This window comes from Podarcis cretensis (genome assembly GCF_951804945.1).
Source record: "Podarcis cretensis genome assembly, chromosome: 14".
NCBI classification, from domain to species: Eukaryota; Metazoa; Chordata; class Lepidosauria; order Squamata; family Lacertidae; genus Podarcis; species Podarcis cretensis.
In genome coordinates, this window is record NC_137183.1 from 29,855,362 (window position 1) to 29,872,449 (window position 17,088).

The 17,088-nt window shown below is 55.3% G+C and overlaps 1 protein-coding gene across 3 annotated transcripts; it reads right to left on the bottom strand.

Moving 5' to 3' along the window:
* Positions 1-1,123: 1,123 nt before the first annotated feature.
* Positions 1,124-16,435, bottom strand: MAN2A2 (mannosidase alpha class 2A member 2). Of its 3 annotated transcripts, XM_079952959.1 has the most exons (24): positions 15,939-16,435; positions 15,059-15,213; positions 14,371-14,628; positions 13,287-13,431; positions 12,775-12,946; positions 12,065-12,192; positions 11,245-11,418; positions 10,622-10,808; positions 9,866-10,043; positions 9,418-9,620; positions 9,112-9,294; positions 8,869-8,983; positions 8,614-8,681; positions 8,264-8,429; positions 7,647-7,883; positions 7,417-7,539; positions 6,090-6,204; positions 5,592-5,725; positions 5,337-5,478; positions 4,483-4,616; positions 3,158-3,235; positions 2,734-2,928; positions 2,071-2,181; positions 1,124-1,802 (listed from the first exon to the last, which is right to left on the bottom strand). In XM_079952959.1, the coding sequence occupies exons 2-24, from the start codon at positions 15,188-15,190 to the stop codon at positions 1,647-1,649; spliced, it is 3,534 nt and encodes a 1,177-aa protein (XP_079809085.1). In that variant the 5' UTR covers positions 15,191-15,213; positions 15,939-16,435; the 3' UTR covers positions 1,124-1,646. The 3 variants fall into 3 exon arrangements, with proteins under 3 accessions (XP_079809085.1, XP_079809083.1, XP_079809084.1); XM_079952957.1 differs by lacking the exon at positions 3,158-3,235 and having other exon boundaries at positions 15,939-16,429; XM_079952958.1 differs by lacking the exons at positions 3,158-3,235; positions 15,939-16,435 and adding an exon at positions 15,545-15,682.
* Positions 16,436-17,088: the final 653 nt, after the last annotated feature.

The following is a 17,088-nucleotide window of genomic DNA, read 5'->3' on the forward strand; positions in this document are numbered from 1 at the left end:
CAAGGCCCTCCTTAACAGCTGTACCTGGGGGGGGAAGGAAAGCAGCCAGGGAGATATCCTTCCCACACCTCTCTCCCCTAACCCCAAGTAAACCTAACCTTTGTTGGAGTAATTAGCCTGTTACTCAAGTGAACCGCCCTGGGACCTCCAGGTATGGAACAATATATAAATTTGATTAATAATAAGTAACATCCCATGCACTGCTTGGGGTTACAGGGTGTCATGTGTGATTCCCTCATATTGAGCCATAATGTCTAGAGGCGGCAAGGGAGTGGCAGTGCTGAACCCCCACACTGGGCAGAATGAATGGCTTGGGCAAATCGCAGTATGGTAAGTTTTTCCACCTGTAAAGGGGGAATGCCGGCACCTGCTTGACAAATTGTTAAAAACCACCCGAGAGAGATTTCAAACCACCTGGCTGTACAGACAGCAGTAGACACGCTCTGTTCCTGTCTTGCTTGTTCTCCCACCCCACCACACCCCAATACCTACCCCGACCTGGCCACCATGTTCTTGGAACAGAAAGAAGGGGAGCAAAAAGAAGCAGAGAGGGTTCCCCTTCCCCATCCAGTTTGAAATGGTTGTTTTGGGCTGAACACTAGCATTTTGCCCTGGAAAAAGCATCAAGTGTCCAGCATGCCTTTGCATTTTGAATCCTTCCACTGCAAACTTGAATTGGGAAGTGGGAAGGGAAATTGCCAGCCAAAGTTGCTCTGGATCCATTCACAGCAGGGAGATTGACACTCAAGGAGGAGGTCTTCCTGATAAGGCAATGGCCCTCATGCACTTTTCATTTTGGAAATTAAGCAGGGAGAGGGGCATGGGCATAGCCAGAATTGTTGGGGGGGGCAGAACCTTTGTTTGCTATGTGTATTTATTGAATTGTATTGATTGGGGGGCAGCTGCCCCCCTTGGCTATGCCCATGGAGAGGGGGTGAGTCTTAAGGATTTGAGAGGGGTCAAGTGGCTCCCTCTGGTCACATGTCCTCCATGACCTTTCGGCTCTGGCTTTGCAGATCTAGAGGATTGTGCACACCCACACAGAACTACCCCTGCCCCCACGTTCCCTTCCTGAGATCTGGACCCTGAGAAGCCAGGCCCAAAGCACAACTTGAGATCCAAACACTTTAAAAAACATTTTATTTTGTTTTTGTTTCCTAAAAACTTGTTCTGAACTACAGGAAGCTCACAAGTTGTAACGTCCTTCCAGTGTTTGCTACATCAAGTCTGCCTCCCTCTTGAAGGAGCTGTGAAACGGAACCTCCAGGGTGCGAACGTAGAGATCTCCTTTCCTGAAAGCTGAGAGGGCGGGACTGAGCCAAGATCTTTGCTGCTGCACCTGTTGCCACAGCATCCCATCCTGACAGCACAGCCAGTCACCTCCAGCATCCAGCACCCAACTGCAAGGGGTGTCGTGAAGCCTTTGCACAGGAGGCGTCACCAGGCCAGGCCAGCCTGGTCTGGCCGGGCCTTTGGTGCCATACTGTCTTTTAGGAGCAGACAAATAAATAATGAGTCTCTGGATCCTGGCAGCCTCCTGGTGCTGGGCCACATCTTGTTTGGCCTGGACACCAGTGGGGGAAGTGCTAACGTCCAGTCCAATGCCTAACTGGCCAATGAAATCCAGTCTGGGCCAGCGAGGCGTCTTATCCGAGACGGAGGCGGAAAGTGGCAATCTCCATGGGGTCCAGGTGGACAGAGGTGCTGTTGGGGGAGGTCGTGGCCAGCGGGTACATAAGTGTCAAGGAGGAGGGCTGCAGGGAGGCCAGTTCAAGGCCCTGGAAGAGGCCGCCCAGGGATAGCTGTTGGGGACACAAGAGGTTAAGAGAGGGGGGTCAGCGCAAAAGCAGACTCCAGTCCATGCAAGCCAGAGGGAAGCAGCCTACCATTCAGTCAAGAAAGCAAAGCTCCAAGACAGCAAAACCCAGCATCGTTGGCTGCCACTTGCAGTAGCCCAAGGAACCCATCCTTCCACCCTCCCTAGAGCACATAGTTCTTGCTCCCTCCCCCATGGGTTGCCCATTCCTGCCCCTCTCTCCCTCAGAGGCCCCATGGCATCTCCCCACTTACTGTGCCATGGGTGGTGGTGCAGTTGAATCCCAAGTTCCTGGCCTCCAGGCCACAGTCAAAGCCCTTTCGGTGCAGGATCAGAGCCGTCTCAGTGGAGGGCAGTGAATCGTCCTGGAGAGAAAGGCATGGGTGTTGGTCATAGAAGGGGGCGGGGAGAGAAAGCAGGGCCCAGTGCAGGGGAGAAACAGGCAGAGGCTGGGTCAGGGTGAGCTGTGATTCCCACATTGGGCAAATGACTCTTCTTTTGTCCCTTCCAATGCTAAACTGGCTCCTGGTACATTTCTGAGCACGATTCAAAGTGTTGGTGCTGACCTTTAATGCCCTAAATGGCCTCAGCTCAGTATACCTGGGCCTTTTTTATAGTGGCACCTGCCCTGTGGAACGCCCTCCTATCAGATGTCAAGAAGATAAATAACTATACAACTTTTAGAAGACATTGAAAACTTTAAGGAGGCAGCCCTGCATCGAGAAGTTTTTAATGTTTGATGTTTTATTATGTTATGGAAGCTGCCCAGAGTGGCTGGGGCAACCCAGCCAGATGGGTCGGATATATTATTATTATTATTATTATTATTATTATTATTATTATTATTATTATTACTACGCTTCTAGAAAGCTGTCATTGATCCCCATCAGCGCCCTCCCACCCAGGGGGCAACTCACCTCTCCTTGCAGGGTGCGCAGGTTGAGAAGATGGAAGTCACAAGGCAGGGGGCCCGAGAGGGGCAGGAAGGGCCTCAGGGTGGGGGGCGGTGGCTTCTCCTGGGCAACAGGCATCACCAGCACCTCAGCATTCAGCTGCATGGAGGTCAAGTGGCTGAGCAGAGATGGGAAACTCGTTGCCTGGACAGCCTCCGTCTGGGAAGGAAGGAAAGCCCAGCAATGACAGGCAGGTGTGTGTCCCACCCCCAGGGGCCAAAGATGCTCTGGGGGCCAGGAGGTCACCCACAGGAAGCCCGCCCTCCTGCCTTCTAAGCTATAATGGCCACTGAGCTAGGAGCCGGGCTACCACGCAGACACAGGCACAGAGGTGGGCCCAGCAGCTACATCACCACCAGCTAGCACACCAGACAGGGCCGGGCTTTACCTCTTGGCTGTTGGCCTTGTGGATGGGAAAGACCAAGTCTCTAAGCATGGAGGCCAGTTTGGAAAAGAAGCTGGAGCTCTGGGTGGAAATGGGGGCAGGGAGAGGGGCAGTGAGAACAGCCATGTTACAACACGATCCAAAGGTGCACAGCCCTTGCAGAGCAAGAAGACCAGGAAAAGGCCGTCTCGCCTGGGCTGGAGGGGCTCCTGGCACATGTGGGGGGTAGGTTCCACCCCCCAAAAAACCCCTCTCTTTTACATGCTACTCAGGGCAACAGTCTGCTTCCCACTTCCCTTGTTTTGAACCCAGCCTGCCAGGGACTTCCTTCTGCTGACTGCACATGGTGTTTCTTCCTCTCACTGCTCAGCAACGTTCTTCGGCTGCTCCATTTCACACACTCCAGGGCTGATCTCTGGGGGCATTCATGCTTCTCCCTAGGAGAAACTGACCACCCCACTCTCTCCACACTCAGTCTTCTGCCTTTTTACCAGCGGCTGACAGGTGGAACCACCTTTACGTCTCTACTGCAATTGTTCTGAAGGAGACCCTGCAGTTTGCCCTCTGAGAGCCAAAATCACTATTGCAAACACTGTTGGAATGTTTTGAATTTGTATCATTCAGCATTATTTTGTACTTGCATGCATCTGTTTATTCTCGGGAGCCTTTCAGCTGAAACACAACAAAGGAATCCTGTCCCCAGGATGAAGAGACTCTCTTCTCCTTTCTCTTCCCAAACACAGCAGACAAAGATTGGAAGCGTTTTGTGTCTAGCCTGTTTGATCTGACTAAAGCGCTGCTGGAATGAACGAATGGGTGCTCTGCAGTGTGTTGCAGGCAGGAGTTCCAAGGAAGAGTGAGTGAAAGGGCAATATGCTGAACATCCTGGGATGGAGGAATAATTCATACAACAGGGCAAATGTAGGGATTTTGAGCTAGCTCAAGGTTCCATCAGCCTGGCACAGGTGGTAGAACGTAAGACTTTTATCATGCAAGATGAACTCCCAGCTATGGGATCATCCGTGTGGGAACTGCTGTGGCTTCCCAAACACAAAGGAAAATCCTTCCTGAGGGGTGCTTGCAAGAGATGCTGGTGCCCAGGAGATTAGCAAGCAGAAGCGGCCAAGTGCCACTCTTGAGCTGTAGGGCTGGCCTGGGCCCCAAAGGAGCCTCAGATTTTGTGTCCTTCTGAACGTATCAGAGAAGCCTGGATCAAACTCTACACGTTTGTTGGCACTCTGAAAAACCCAAGCCAACTAGCAAGGGAGAGACAGGTGCCTGGGCAGAGTGGCCAGATGCAAGGGGTGCTGAACACCCAGTCCTTGTACCTTGCTTGCCGCGCTGTGTCGCTCCAGGAGGAGGCGGAAGCGGTTGCAGGTCCGCTTGTTGTCCTTCAGGCCTTGCCCGAGGCCACGGTTGTCATCCTGCATGAGGCGCCGGTCCAGAATCACCTCCAGCTGGCCTGGAAGTTGAACCAGGGAAGGGAGAGGAAGGAAAAGGGGGGAAGTAAGAGGAGCTCCAACCTAGACAGGTGTCCCACTTCTGACACACGGGGATCCTGCCAGCAAAGCAGCAGCTGCTGAAGCCCCAACACAGACCCCCTGAGGCTGACCTCCCATCCCACAAACTGCTCCTCCTCCCCACTCAGGCTTCTGGCTCAGTCCCAGGAGACCCTACTATTCCTAGACATCAGAAGAACATAAGAGTCTGCTGAATCAGGCCCGCGGCCCATCTAGTCCAGCATGCTGTTCTCACAGTGGCCAGTCAGATGCCTGTGGGAAGTCTGCAAGCATGATCCGAGCACAAGAGAACTTTCTCCCCTCCTATAGTCTCCAGCAACTGTGATTCGGAAGCGTTACTGTCTCCAATTGTGGAGGCAGAGCACAGCCAACCTGGCTACTAGTAGCCATCAATAGCCCTCTCTTCCATGAATTTCTCCAATTCTCTTTTAAAGCCATCTAGGTTGGTGGCCATCCCTGCCTCCTGTGGGAGCGAGTTTCACAGTTCGAATCTGGCTTGCAGGGAGAAGGACTTTCTTTCCTCTGTTCTGCATCATCCAGCTTTCAGCTTCACGGGATGTCTGCATCCTAGTGTCTTGGGAGAAGGAGAAGTCCCAGGCCTGGTGCTTCCCATCTACAGCCACCCCAGGAGACAGCTTTGCCCACTATCCCAATCCACTAACCACTGCTGAGGCTGGAGACGCCCAAGGCTTGGGCTGTGTGCAGCGTCAGGCGGCTCCGTGCATCTTGGATGTAGGCCATGACCGGCATGGGGTAGAAGTTGGCCTGGAGAGGCAGCTTCTTCAGGTACTGGCGGGGCTGGATCTGCCAGGAGAGGAGAGTGCTGAGAAGCCAAGGGGGCAGGCAGTCCCTCTCCAGCCTCTTCGCAAGGGCGGCAGGGTGTGTGTGTGTTTTCAGCCTCCCTCCCTGCCCATTACCTGAAAGCCGTTCAGGTCAGTGAAGAAAGTGCCTTTGCTCTCAATATCTGTGCTAAATCGCAGGGCCAGCTCCTTGTTGATGTGGTCTCGGATGTCCACCAGGCAGGAGATCTCTAGGGACAGGCCGTCGACGCCTGCAGGGAGGAGCTCAAATCAAGCAATGATGGGAAGCAGGGTTTGCCTGCCTGCCCATGAGGCAGGTGGAGGCAGCCTCCTTGGGTGACCGAAGTCCAAGAGGAGGTGCCCCCATGGGATCCGCAGCTGCCCCACCACCACTGTCGCTGGTGGAGAAGTGGCGCTGGCAGTGGCTACTGCCATTGTTGTTGCTACTTTATGGCTGCCACCCTGGTAAGGGAGGCTTTGGCGGGGGCAGCACAGTGGGATGGGGTGGCACCTTCCCTTGTCACTTCAGGCGGCAAAACAGGATGCATCGCCCCTAAGGCAGGGATGGGACAAGCTCTCCACTGCTGCTCTCTCCCAGTCCCCAAAGCCCCATACCTGCCACGTTGTACAGCCGGACCACCTCCTGGATGTGCTGGTAGTAAACGGCCACCTCTGAGAAAAAGGGTCCCTCCGTCACCCGCACCACAGGGGGGTCCTTGGGGACATAGGGCTGCAAGGGAGAGGAACATCAAGGAACTCTCTGCCACTAGAGATTCAGCAGATGCCTCCCAAGCAAACTGTTTAAACACCTGCTGATTATTATTTTTTTAATTCTGCCAGGCCTATGTAAGCATTTCAGAGCAATTCCTCCCACAATGATTATCTGATTGTCAGTTTTTAGCTTTTGCTCTGCTTTCACTGTATGGTATTATTTATTTTTGTTGAAAACCACCTTGATTTTGATTTTTTTAATGAAATTGTGGCATGGTGGCGCTGTGGTCTAAAAACCACAGAGCATAGGGCTTGCCGATCAGAAGGTTGGCGGTTCGAATCCCTGCGACGGGGTGAGCTCCCATTGCTCAGTCCCTGCTCCTGCCAACCTAGCAGTTCAAAAGCACGTCAAGTGCAAGTAGATAAATAGGTACTGCTCCAGTGGGAAGGTAAACGGTGTTTCCATGCGCTGCTCTGGTTCGCCAGAAGCGGTTTAGTCATGCTGGCCACATGACCCGGAAAAACTGTTTGCGGACAAACGCCGGCTCCCTCAGCTAATAAAGCGAGATGAGCACCACAACCCCAGAGTCGTTCGCCTGGACTTAACGGTCAGGGGTCCCTTTACCTTTACCTAACATTCTAAATAACTAACTAACTAACTAACTAACTAACTAACCAGAACAGGCAGGCGTTCTTACCAGGGGGAATTTCATTTCCCATCATTTCTAACCTGCCTTCTCTTACCTCCCTTTTCTTACCAAAGTTGCCCCTTTACCAAACATGACATAGGTTGCCTGGAAGCCCAAAAATGAAGCAGACAGAGAGGAACGTTGGTCCACTTGGGAGATTTTCAGGGGTGGAATCTCTGGCATGGAGGACTCCACCTCCCTTAAAGGCATGAGTCCAGCCTGCCCTAACCTGGTGCCCTCCAGATGTTCTGAACTACATCTCTCATTAGCCACAGGGTACCATATGGAAGTGCTGGCTGGGGCTGATGGGAACTGTGGTTCAAAATGTGCGGCCTGGCCATTTTGTCTTGAACTGCGTTTATAGTCCAAAAGAGAGGAAGTGGGCTGTCTCCTGTGCCAACCAGGACAATAATTATGCCAGCCACAGAAAGTGAGACACCAACACCTGGTCTAAGCTGGGAATCATTTCCCCCCAACCAGCCCACCTACCCGGGAGATGTCCTACCAACCCCAGCCCCCATGGGGGCTAGCCCTGCCCAGACCTTGGCTTCTCCGTCAGGCAGGAAGAGGTAGGCACCGCTTTTGTCTTTGGTGCTCCGGGTCCCATAGATGAGGAACTGTCTGCTCAGCTTCTGCTCCTGGGCGTCGCCTGCCCGGTGCACACTCTGCCAGGGAACAAGTGGAGTCCTGGTGAGCACAGGGGCCCACAAGGGGCCCTCCCCATGGCCGTCAAGCTAAGCCGCACCTGCCCACCTGGTGAGCCCGCCCTCACCTTGAGGGAACCACTGCCCCCAGAGAAGCAGGTTCGCATGTGCTGGTTCTCCAGGCAGAAGTCCTCCGTGGCCGTAGGGATGACCCGCACCGGGAAGGCCTCATGCTTGTGCACAGGGAGGTCGCGCCCGTGCAGGAAGAGGCGCACCGAGGACTTCAGCGTGTTGTGGCTGTCAAAGGACTTGCTCAGCTGCAGGATGCTGAGGCCCAGGGCCGGCAGGCGCATGATGATGGACACCTGTCAATTGGAGCACAGGCAAGGGCAGCAGCAGTTCCCATTGCTCCCCCCAAGCACACACATTTGATGTACTACAAGGGGCCCAGCAGCAACCTCCAGCCACCAGGTGAGCAGCAGAATTCCCTGTACAAATCCTTGGGGAAGAGGCATGCCGGTAAGGCTTAGTGCGCCCCAATGGTAAACTCACAGGAGCAGCCCAATGGGAAGATGGGAGCCCGTCAGCATGGAAGGGCACCTGGGCACCTTCTCTAGCCAATTTCCACCTCCGACAACGAAGAGCCTGGTGGTGTCTAGAAGATTATCAAGCTATGGCCCTCCCAAGCCCCAGGTGGCTGAACACTGTTGTCCCCACTTCCGCCTTCCTTCCCTCCAGGCTCTACCTGGTAGACATCGGGTGCCATGTCTGTGGCAGAGGTCCACTGGGCGCTGAGCTGCACTGCTAGGGGCTGCCCCTCCTCATTGAGGACCCGGATACGAGGCGTGTTCACCAGCAGGGACACAATGCTCAGCCGCTCCTGCTCCAGGGGGTTAAACACTACCACAAACCTGCAACAGAGAACAGGGAGGTTGCAAGACTGGCCAGTTTGGTCCATCCCTCCCAGGCTCAAGTTCGTAACCCCATGATGTCCCAGCCCAGGGCCCAGGAGACCCGCTTCCCTGCTGTGTCTCCTGCCTGCTCCCCACCCTCTTTTCTCAAGGTCAGCCCCCCCCCCCCGCCCCACTCACCCACCTGGGTGTTGCATCCAGCTTGATGATGGTTTTCTCTGGCAGGGAGTCCTGATTGAGGCGGGCCTCATCCTGGAAGAGAGAATGGGTCAGGCTGAGTGACCATGGGGTCTAGAAGCACAGGGTAGGACCTCATGAGCTGCAGCCCCCTTGCCATGGTTCCCTCTCCCTGGGGGCTGCAGAGCCAGGCCTCCCCACCCCATATCTTCTAGATCGCTCCCTCTGGGCACAGAGGAGCAGGGGGCAGGCTGTGACTCACTGCGCCAAGGAAGGGCACCGCCAGGTCGTAATGGTAGGCCTCCTTATCTGCCAAGACCAGGTAATGGGCAGCGTTGATGATGACCCGCTTAAGGTTCATTAGCGAGTGGAGCAGCCTAGAAGAGGATGGGAGAGGGGAGAGAAAGATGACCACAAGGCCATGGGGCACAGAGCCCCACTGCCACACCCTGGTTGCAGGGAACCCATGCCAGGCCTACCAACGCAGGCTAGGCCTTACACACACCTGACCCCATAGTCCACTACCACTGCCTCCTTGGCAGTGCCAGTGATGGCATCGTGGTGCTGGAAGAGGCCCAGGTTGCGCCGTGCGTCCGTCAGCATGGCGTAGTCTGAGAGCGGGTACTTGCTGTCCATGCCGGCGTGGCGGGCATGGCTGAGAGCCAGGCTGTACAAGATCTCGGCACCACTGGGGGGAAAGATGTGGGGGGGGGGAGGAAGAGGCTTGTGAGTGAACCTTGTTCTCCCAGAGAAGATGCCAGGCAGGGAGGCTCCTCCCTCCCCTCTGACCCCCACCCCACAGACCCCTCACCGGAGATGAGCCTCCAGCACCCTGCCCATACTCTTGTAGAAGGGCCGGGAGGTGTAGTAGCCCGTCCAGTAGTGGTCCTCTCGGTCCGCATAGGAGAAGAAGTCCCCGCTGACCACAGGGAAGCCGGGTGGGCGCATTCCAGGGACGATGCCCACTTGCTTGTACAAGGCGTCAAAGTAATCCGAGAGGGTCCCAAACTGTGCCTGTGGGGAAGGAATAAGCTGAAACTGCATCAGAAACCTTGGGGGGGGGAACACCCAGTACCTTGGGATGGTGGGGAGGCCCCATGCATGACAGGAGAAGAAACTGCCCCCCAGAGCCCCAGAAGAAGACTCCGCCCCAAGGATCTGGAGTAAGGCGCTCTGCAGCAGCCACCTCTTTCTCCCAAGGGGGCAAACCACCCCACCCTTTCCCAGGAAGCGCCCCACTCGAGCCAAGGTGGCTGTACCTGCACATGGAGATCCGGATGGGCATTGAGGAAGTCAAAGAGGCGCTGATAGTTGAGGAACTGGGCATCCCACTCCTGGGGCTTGTCGTAGCGGAAGTCATCCCCCAGCGGCACCAGGAGCACTTTGCTGCGGTACAGCTTGGACTTCTTGCGGTACTGGTCAAGCAGGAGCTGTGCCCTGCAGAGAGGACGGGTGGTCAACAACCAGGACCAGGACATGCCTGGAGGCCTGGCTGACATGGTCTGATCTTCATGGCCAGAGCCAGAGAGACAGGAGGAGGCATCTAAACTATGGCACTTGCTGCTACATGGGGCAGTGGTGGCCACCAACTTGGATGGCTCTAAAAGAGGGTTGGAGAAACTCAACAGGGGAGAAGGGTCTATCAATGGGTGCTGGTCACAATGGCTATGTTCTGCCTCTGAATACCAGCTGCTAGAAAGCACAAGTGGGGAGAATTCTGTTGCGCTCTGGCCCTGCTTGGAGGCTTCCATAGAGCACCTGGTTGGCCACTGTGGGAACAAGATGCAGGACTAGATGGACCTGTCCCAGCAGCCAGTCTCTTCTTAGGAGATGCTGGAATCAGGAGGAGGAGGCAGTTGGTCAAATGGTCCCCAAGCACTCTGGGCTCTGTGGGGGTTGCATCATCCCTGGAGGCACAGAACCCAGCTAGGAGAGCAGAGGGCAGGTGGTTGATGGAAGAAGCAAGCAGGACCACCACCCCAAAGAGCCAAGGATGACCACCAGAAGCCACTCACCGCTCAGCCACATTGGCACTGGTGATGGCCTTGGGGGGCACTTTCCAGGGGCAGTTGATGCGCCCCCCCGGCAAACGTTTGAAGTCGAACTGGCAGCAGATCTTGGGGTCGGGGCCGCAGGTGTGGGGCACGTCGTAGCTGTAGAAGGGCATCATGTGGCACAGGATGTCGGTGCTGGAGTCAGGATCTGAGGGGGGTCAATGCCAGGGTCACTCTGTGCTGCTCAGGAAAGGCCCTGGGCAAACAGAGACTGAGGAACTGTCAGGAAGAACATTCGCCTGCCACCAGCAGACACACCAGCAACATGCAACAGCACACACCAGGCAGGGGAGGAGTCCAGAACCCCACAGAAGGTGTGTGTGGAGCAAGCGACTCCCGGAAGCCGGTGCTGACTGCAGTGGGAGGAAGCCCCAACGGTGGGAATGAGGGACAAAGGACGCATTGGCCCCTAATGAGGGGGTGGAGGACACTGGCAGCCAGTTGCCAGGCTATGAGGAGTTCGCAGGCTCTGCAGAGCCAAAAAGGGAGGTTGGGGCTATGAGGGGAGTTCGCAGGCTCTGCAGAGCCAAAAAGGGAGGTTGGGGCATAAACAATCCAGGGGCCTCCATTCACACACCCCTCACCCCAACTCTGCCGCCACATGAACTCCAGATTCTGGGTTGCTGCAAAATGCTTCTTGATGGCGTAGTGGACCCGCTGGATGAGCATGCTGGTCAGATTGGCACGACGCAGCAGGTAAGGCATGGTGGAGCTGTGGCCAAAGGGGTCCACTGCCCAGCCAGAGCGCGGTGTCACCCCTGAAGAGCAAGGAGAAAAGGTAGGCGTCAGCAGCAGAAAAAGCAAGGGACTGTGTTTCAGTCGCTGTAACCTGCCCCACTTCAAACATACTCGAGATTCTGAAGAGCCATGTGAAACAGGAGGCTTGAATGCTCCTATGCTGACCCAAGTTATAATGTGGCATGCCTTGTACAGTGGTACCTCGGGCTATATACGCTTCAGGTTACAGACTCCTCTAACCCAGAAATTGAACCTCGGATTAATAACTTTTCTTCAGGATGAGAACAGAAATCGTGCGGTGGTGGCACAGCGGCACCAGGAGGCCCCATTAGCTAAAGTGGCACCTCAGGTTAAGAACAGTTTCAGGTTAAGAATGGACCTCCAGAACGAATTAAGTTCTTAACCCAAGGTACCACCGTATCTTGTATCCTTTGGGTCTGGCAAAGCAACAGAAGCTCTGCAGAACTACACACAGCAGAGGGGTTCACTATCCCCATCCAGTCTGCAGACCTCCATGGTGCTTTTCTCCATTCTATACCTCCCGGCACCCTCAGCGCTTCTGCCCGATTCAAGCACTGGCTGTCAGCACAAAAGTGGCTGGTGCCACCCTGCCACCCCTGATCCACCCGCCCCCCAAACTTGGCCCAGTCTGCGCACAGCACTCACCAATGTTCTTCTCCAGCCACTGGTGACCCTCAATGAGCTGGTCGATCATGGCAAAGTAGTGGGAATTGGCTTCATCTGGCATCACCCACCCACCAGTTGCCATTTCTAGCTGCCCATTGCCTACAAGCCTGTGAAGGAGAGGTCAAGGTTAGAGGCATCCACCACCAACAGCAACAGCAGCAGCAGCAGCAGCAGCAGCAGCCCAAGAGTGGACCACAGAGGAGGCAATCAATCAAGTCTGCCACATGAATATCAAGCCTACTCCAGGATACAACACTAACTATCTCATATCAATTGTAACATCTGTAGAAAGGACTTTACAATGTGAAAAAAGAGACAATGCACGTACTTTTGTAAATGGGGAAAATCTTTAATTAAAATTATCTTCTTTTTTTAAAAAAAACTTACTTCAGCAGGATTTCTCATTTACATGAAGTATGTTCTTTCCATAAACATTTATGTTGTTATTATTATTATTTATTAAATTTCTATAGCACCCTTCGTCCATGGATGTTAGGATGGTTCACAACATAAAAATACAAGATAAGAATATAAGAACTGTGTACGCTACACCTTGAGCTCTTTCGAGGAAAGGTGGGATAAATGCTTTTTTAAAAAAATGAAAGAAATATTGTCCTAAACATCTTCCTACCAACCATCCTAAGAGCAGGGGAAATGATGAGAGTTAACCCCTTCCTCCCTCTTGTTACCTGCGGACAGCAGCCCGTTTCTGGGTGCTGATGTTGTCCCACCATTTAGAGAAGAAGGAGATTTCGGACCAGATGAAGCGTCGTCGAGGATCCTCCTGCAGCTTCACCACCATGCTGTTGAGGATGTGCTGCGTCTGGTCAAAGTAATACTTGTCAAATGTCTTGATCCAGCCTTGGGGAAGCAGAAAAGGGAACATCACTGCGGGCCTGTTTACAGCAGCCTTCCTCAACAAATTGCCCTCCAGGCACTCTGGACTACAACTCCCATCAACCCCTTGACGGCACAGCCAATGGCCGCCAGATTGGAAGGAGGTCAACGCACCTCTGCCTGCACACACATTTTGCTTCCTATCTTGGGTTCTACAAGTGCTAGAGACTCTGGGGATTGTGGCTCACTGGGGTGAGGAGGTTGCGACTGAACCCCCTGCCTTCCCTGCAGATGCTTCTGGCTACAAATGAGCCTCTCACCAAGCAATGGGGGAATGCTGCCTGGCGCCCCCCAGCTTGCTTACCTGGGTCGTTGTGGGAATGTGGCACCACAAATACTTGCAGTGGTTCAGCATCCCATTCGTGTGGCTCATAAGTGATATCAAAGCCTTGCTTCCACACCCCACCATCCTGGTTGTCATAGGGGAGCAACGCAGACACAGCCAACATCTGGGAAAGGACAAGAGAGTCAAACCAAGGCATAGCAGTGGAAGAGTCTCCTTTCCACCCACCCCAAGCCCGTCTGCCCTTAACAGCCTCGCAGCTCAGGGCACCAGCTACTCCCCTTGCCTTAGGAGGCCCTGGGCCCTGCTTGTGGGCTTCCCACCGGGGCATCTGGGTAGCCCCCGTGGGAAACAGATGCAGGACAAGATGGATCACTGGTGGTGTAAATGACTATCATACTTTGAAAAGCTCAATGGATCAAGTTCATCCATTTTGTTGAATTAATAGTTTTAATTGGATTTTGAATAAACGTGCAATTAATTGTTACTGTCTTGAATTGAATTATTATCTTCAGCGCTTGTTTTCTAAAAAAAATATTTAGGGGTACTCTTATTTTCCTGCTCATATTGAAATACTGCCCCTCAATGAGGCCAAACTTAGATTCACAAAATGTTTAGGGGTATGCATATCCCTGCGTCCCCCCAGAAAAAGCATTGATTTTCCTCCTTAATGTGTTGTGAAAACTGCTGTTCTGAAAACTCCTTTTAATAGAGGAGAAGTGTCACTGGGAATGAGTTTAGGGTAGCATAATTTTGGGAACCACTGTGCTGTCATGTGAACACCAAAGGCACTGGGGTCCTGCTTCCAATCACAAGTGCTATGTTCTCCCTCTCCCTCCACCAAATAACACCAGTTGCTGGAAATGGCAGGAGGGGAGAGAGTGCTCTTGCGCTCAGCTTCAGCCCCAGGGTTTCCCTATTGAGGCAACTGGGGGACACTGCAAGAACAGGGTGCTTGGCTGGATGGGGCCCCCTTTGGGCTGATCCAGCAGCAACTAGGTGCTTCTCATGCTCTTCACTCCTCTTTCCCTCTCCAACTCTTTCAGGCAGCACCATTTACACAGTCCTGTCCCCCAACCCCCAATCCCCACCCCACCCAGCTGACCTGCAGGTCTTCCTTCTGGTTGTTGCTCTTCAGTGCAAACTGACAATCCTGAGAGGAGATGGAGTAGAAGCTGGGCCGGCTCTCGGGAGGCAGGACCCAGGAGCCATTGGGCATGTGGAAAGGCAGCACCACCGGCTGGCCCTCCGCGTTGGCCGTCAGCTCCAGCACGGAGTCCTTGATGTGGCTGATGATTTCGTGGTTCTCCTCCAGGAGCTGCTCCAGCTGTTCAATCCGGTTCTGCAGCACTGAAATCTGGCTCTGTGGGGGGCGGGGGAGAGGACGAGGAGCAGAAGAGGTGGCACAAGTAGGAGGAAGTTGTGAGCAGCCTGCCAACACTCAAGCCTGCCCACCTTCTTCCTTGCCTCCCTTTGCCAAACACTGTCCGGCTGAGCGAAAAGGGACGTCCAGCATGGCACAGCCACCTTCCCACTCTTGCCAGCAGTTGTGCAAGTGCAGCCAATGGACTAGGGCTGGGAGGAACTCTTTAGAGTGTGGCAGGGGGGCTGCCCCTCTTCTCTGACCCTGCCGCTTCGGACCAGAGATTGAGCCACTGCTGCGGAGACAGTCAGGGACCCCAACCCACCAAGTCACTCTTGGAAGCCCTTGGCAGTGGCTCCTGTGTCTCTGCAAAGGGCACAAAGAGGGCAAAGCAGCAGGTGGAGGAAGGTCTTGCCCGCAACGCACTTACCCTGGGGAAATTGCCCCCATTCTGGTGCCGAGCAGGATCATGCTGGACCCTGTCCAGCATCAGATAGAGGGAGAAGACAGCCACACAGAAGATGGCTGCCCCACACACCGTCACCTGCTTCTTCAGCTTCATCCCGGGGGTGCCAGAGGGAACATCTGCAACCAAGTCAGGACAGGACACAGGTGTAGGCATCAGTCCAGGCTGGGCCCCTTCTCCAGGCACTCCCCCTTTGGACTCCCTTTTGCAACAGCGCAGGCCCCTCCCACCCCACAAGGCCAAGGACCCCCATCTCCCCTGTACCAGGGAGGCCTTGCCCAGGCAAAGAAGCCTGCCTGGGACTGCCCAGCCCCTGCTCCTCGACAGCAAGACTTGGAGGGGCCGGCGGGCCTTTCAGCTCCCTGCCCCACCAGCCGAGCCCAGGGGCGCCAGAAGCCGAAAACGCCAGGCCTGCGCTGTCCAGCTGGGAAGGCACCGGCGCCCACTCACCTGGTCTGGCGCTGGAGGGGAAGCCGCGGCCTCTCCCTCGGCGCCCGAGCGCTGCCTGCAGCCGGCGCGGCTCCCGCAGGCTGAGCAAACACCAGCCGCAGCGGCCGGGCCTGGAAAAGGAGGAGGAGCCGGGCCCGGGCGGTGGGGCGCTCACAGCGGCTCGGGAGCTGCGCGACCCGCTTTTCCTGGCCTGTGCCCGAGCGGGCAGCGCTGCAGGTTGCTCGGGCGCTCCGAGAGAGAGGGAAGGGCCGGGGCTCCGGCCAGCTGGAGGCGCATCGTCGCCGGGCACTGCTCGGCCCCTCCCGGCCCTGCGCCTCCCTCGCTGGAGTCCCCCGGGCCGCACGCAGCCCCGTCCCCGCCTCGGGGCTGGCCTTGGGGTGGGGAGAAGGCTTACTTCGGGGCAGGTCTTGTTCAGAGCAGGCGCCTCGGAGCAGCCCCGGCGTGCAGCCGACGCCGCCACCGGCCTCTCAGCGCAGGGCTGGCCATGGCGGAGGCGCAGCAAGAGCGCGCAGTCCCCGCACCCGCGGAGGCCACCAGGCTCCTTCCACACAAGCCCGCGGCGAGTCCCAAGACCGAGACCGGAGCCTGCCAACAGTTCGTTATTAATAGAGAGGCTCTTCCCTCCAAGCTGGCGAAGGGCGCCGTCGGCGGGCCGGGCGATCACGTTTCAGGCAGGGAGAAAGAGAAGAGGAGGCGGCCGCTGGGCGGGCGGGGGCTGCTGGGAGTCGGAGTCCGAAATAGCGGGATCGCGGGGAGGCGAAGGAGCCTCCTGGTGTCTTCTGGATGCCCCGCTCCCAAGACCCTCCTGCTCCTGCTTGGGGGTTTCTCCCCATAGAATTGGGGCCCTGTGGCTTCCCCCCACCCCGCATGTGCAGAAGGGACGAGGCGTGCAGGCAGAACCAGGCGTGGGTGGGTAGCTATTTATTTATTTATTTATTGCGTTTAAATCCCACCTTTTTTCTTCAAGGAGCTTAAAGTGGCATGCATGGTTCTTCCGCCTTCCAAAGCAATCTTGTGAGGAAGGTTGGGCTGAAAGGCAGTGCATGGCCCAAGGTTACCCAATGAGCTTCATGGCTGAATGGGGGTTTTGAACTCTGTGGTTTCCTAGTTCAACACATTGACCACTGACCCATCCCTGACTCTAGTGTCAGGCTGGTTGAAGGGGCTGGCGGTGCCCATGGCAATCCTGCTTGTCAGACTACGGAATGACTCTTCCCTTCCTCCTCCTCAGCCCTCCTGAGAAGCCCGCTGGGCTGGGCATAGGAGAAGGGCAGCTGCCTTGCCAGGCAGAGGGCAGCAGGCACTGCCAGTCAGGGTGGACAATACTGCGCTAGATGGATTCTGTGTTAGGCAGCAGCATCCTGTCCACCTGTGATTTCTGGAAAGATCTATATCACCTTCAGAAATGGTAAGTCGGTGGTAGCAGCAACATTCACTGGGTTTTGAGCATAATCCCCTCTTTCTAGGCATCAGCTCTATCACTTTAACCCCTTCCCATTGCAAATACTGTAGAGTTGCTTTAACAGTACAGTGGTACCTCGGGT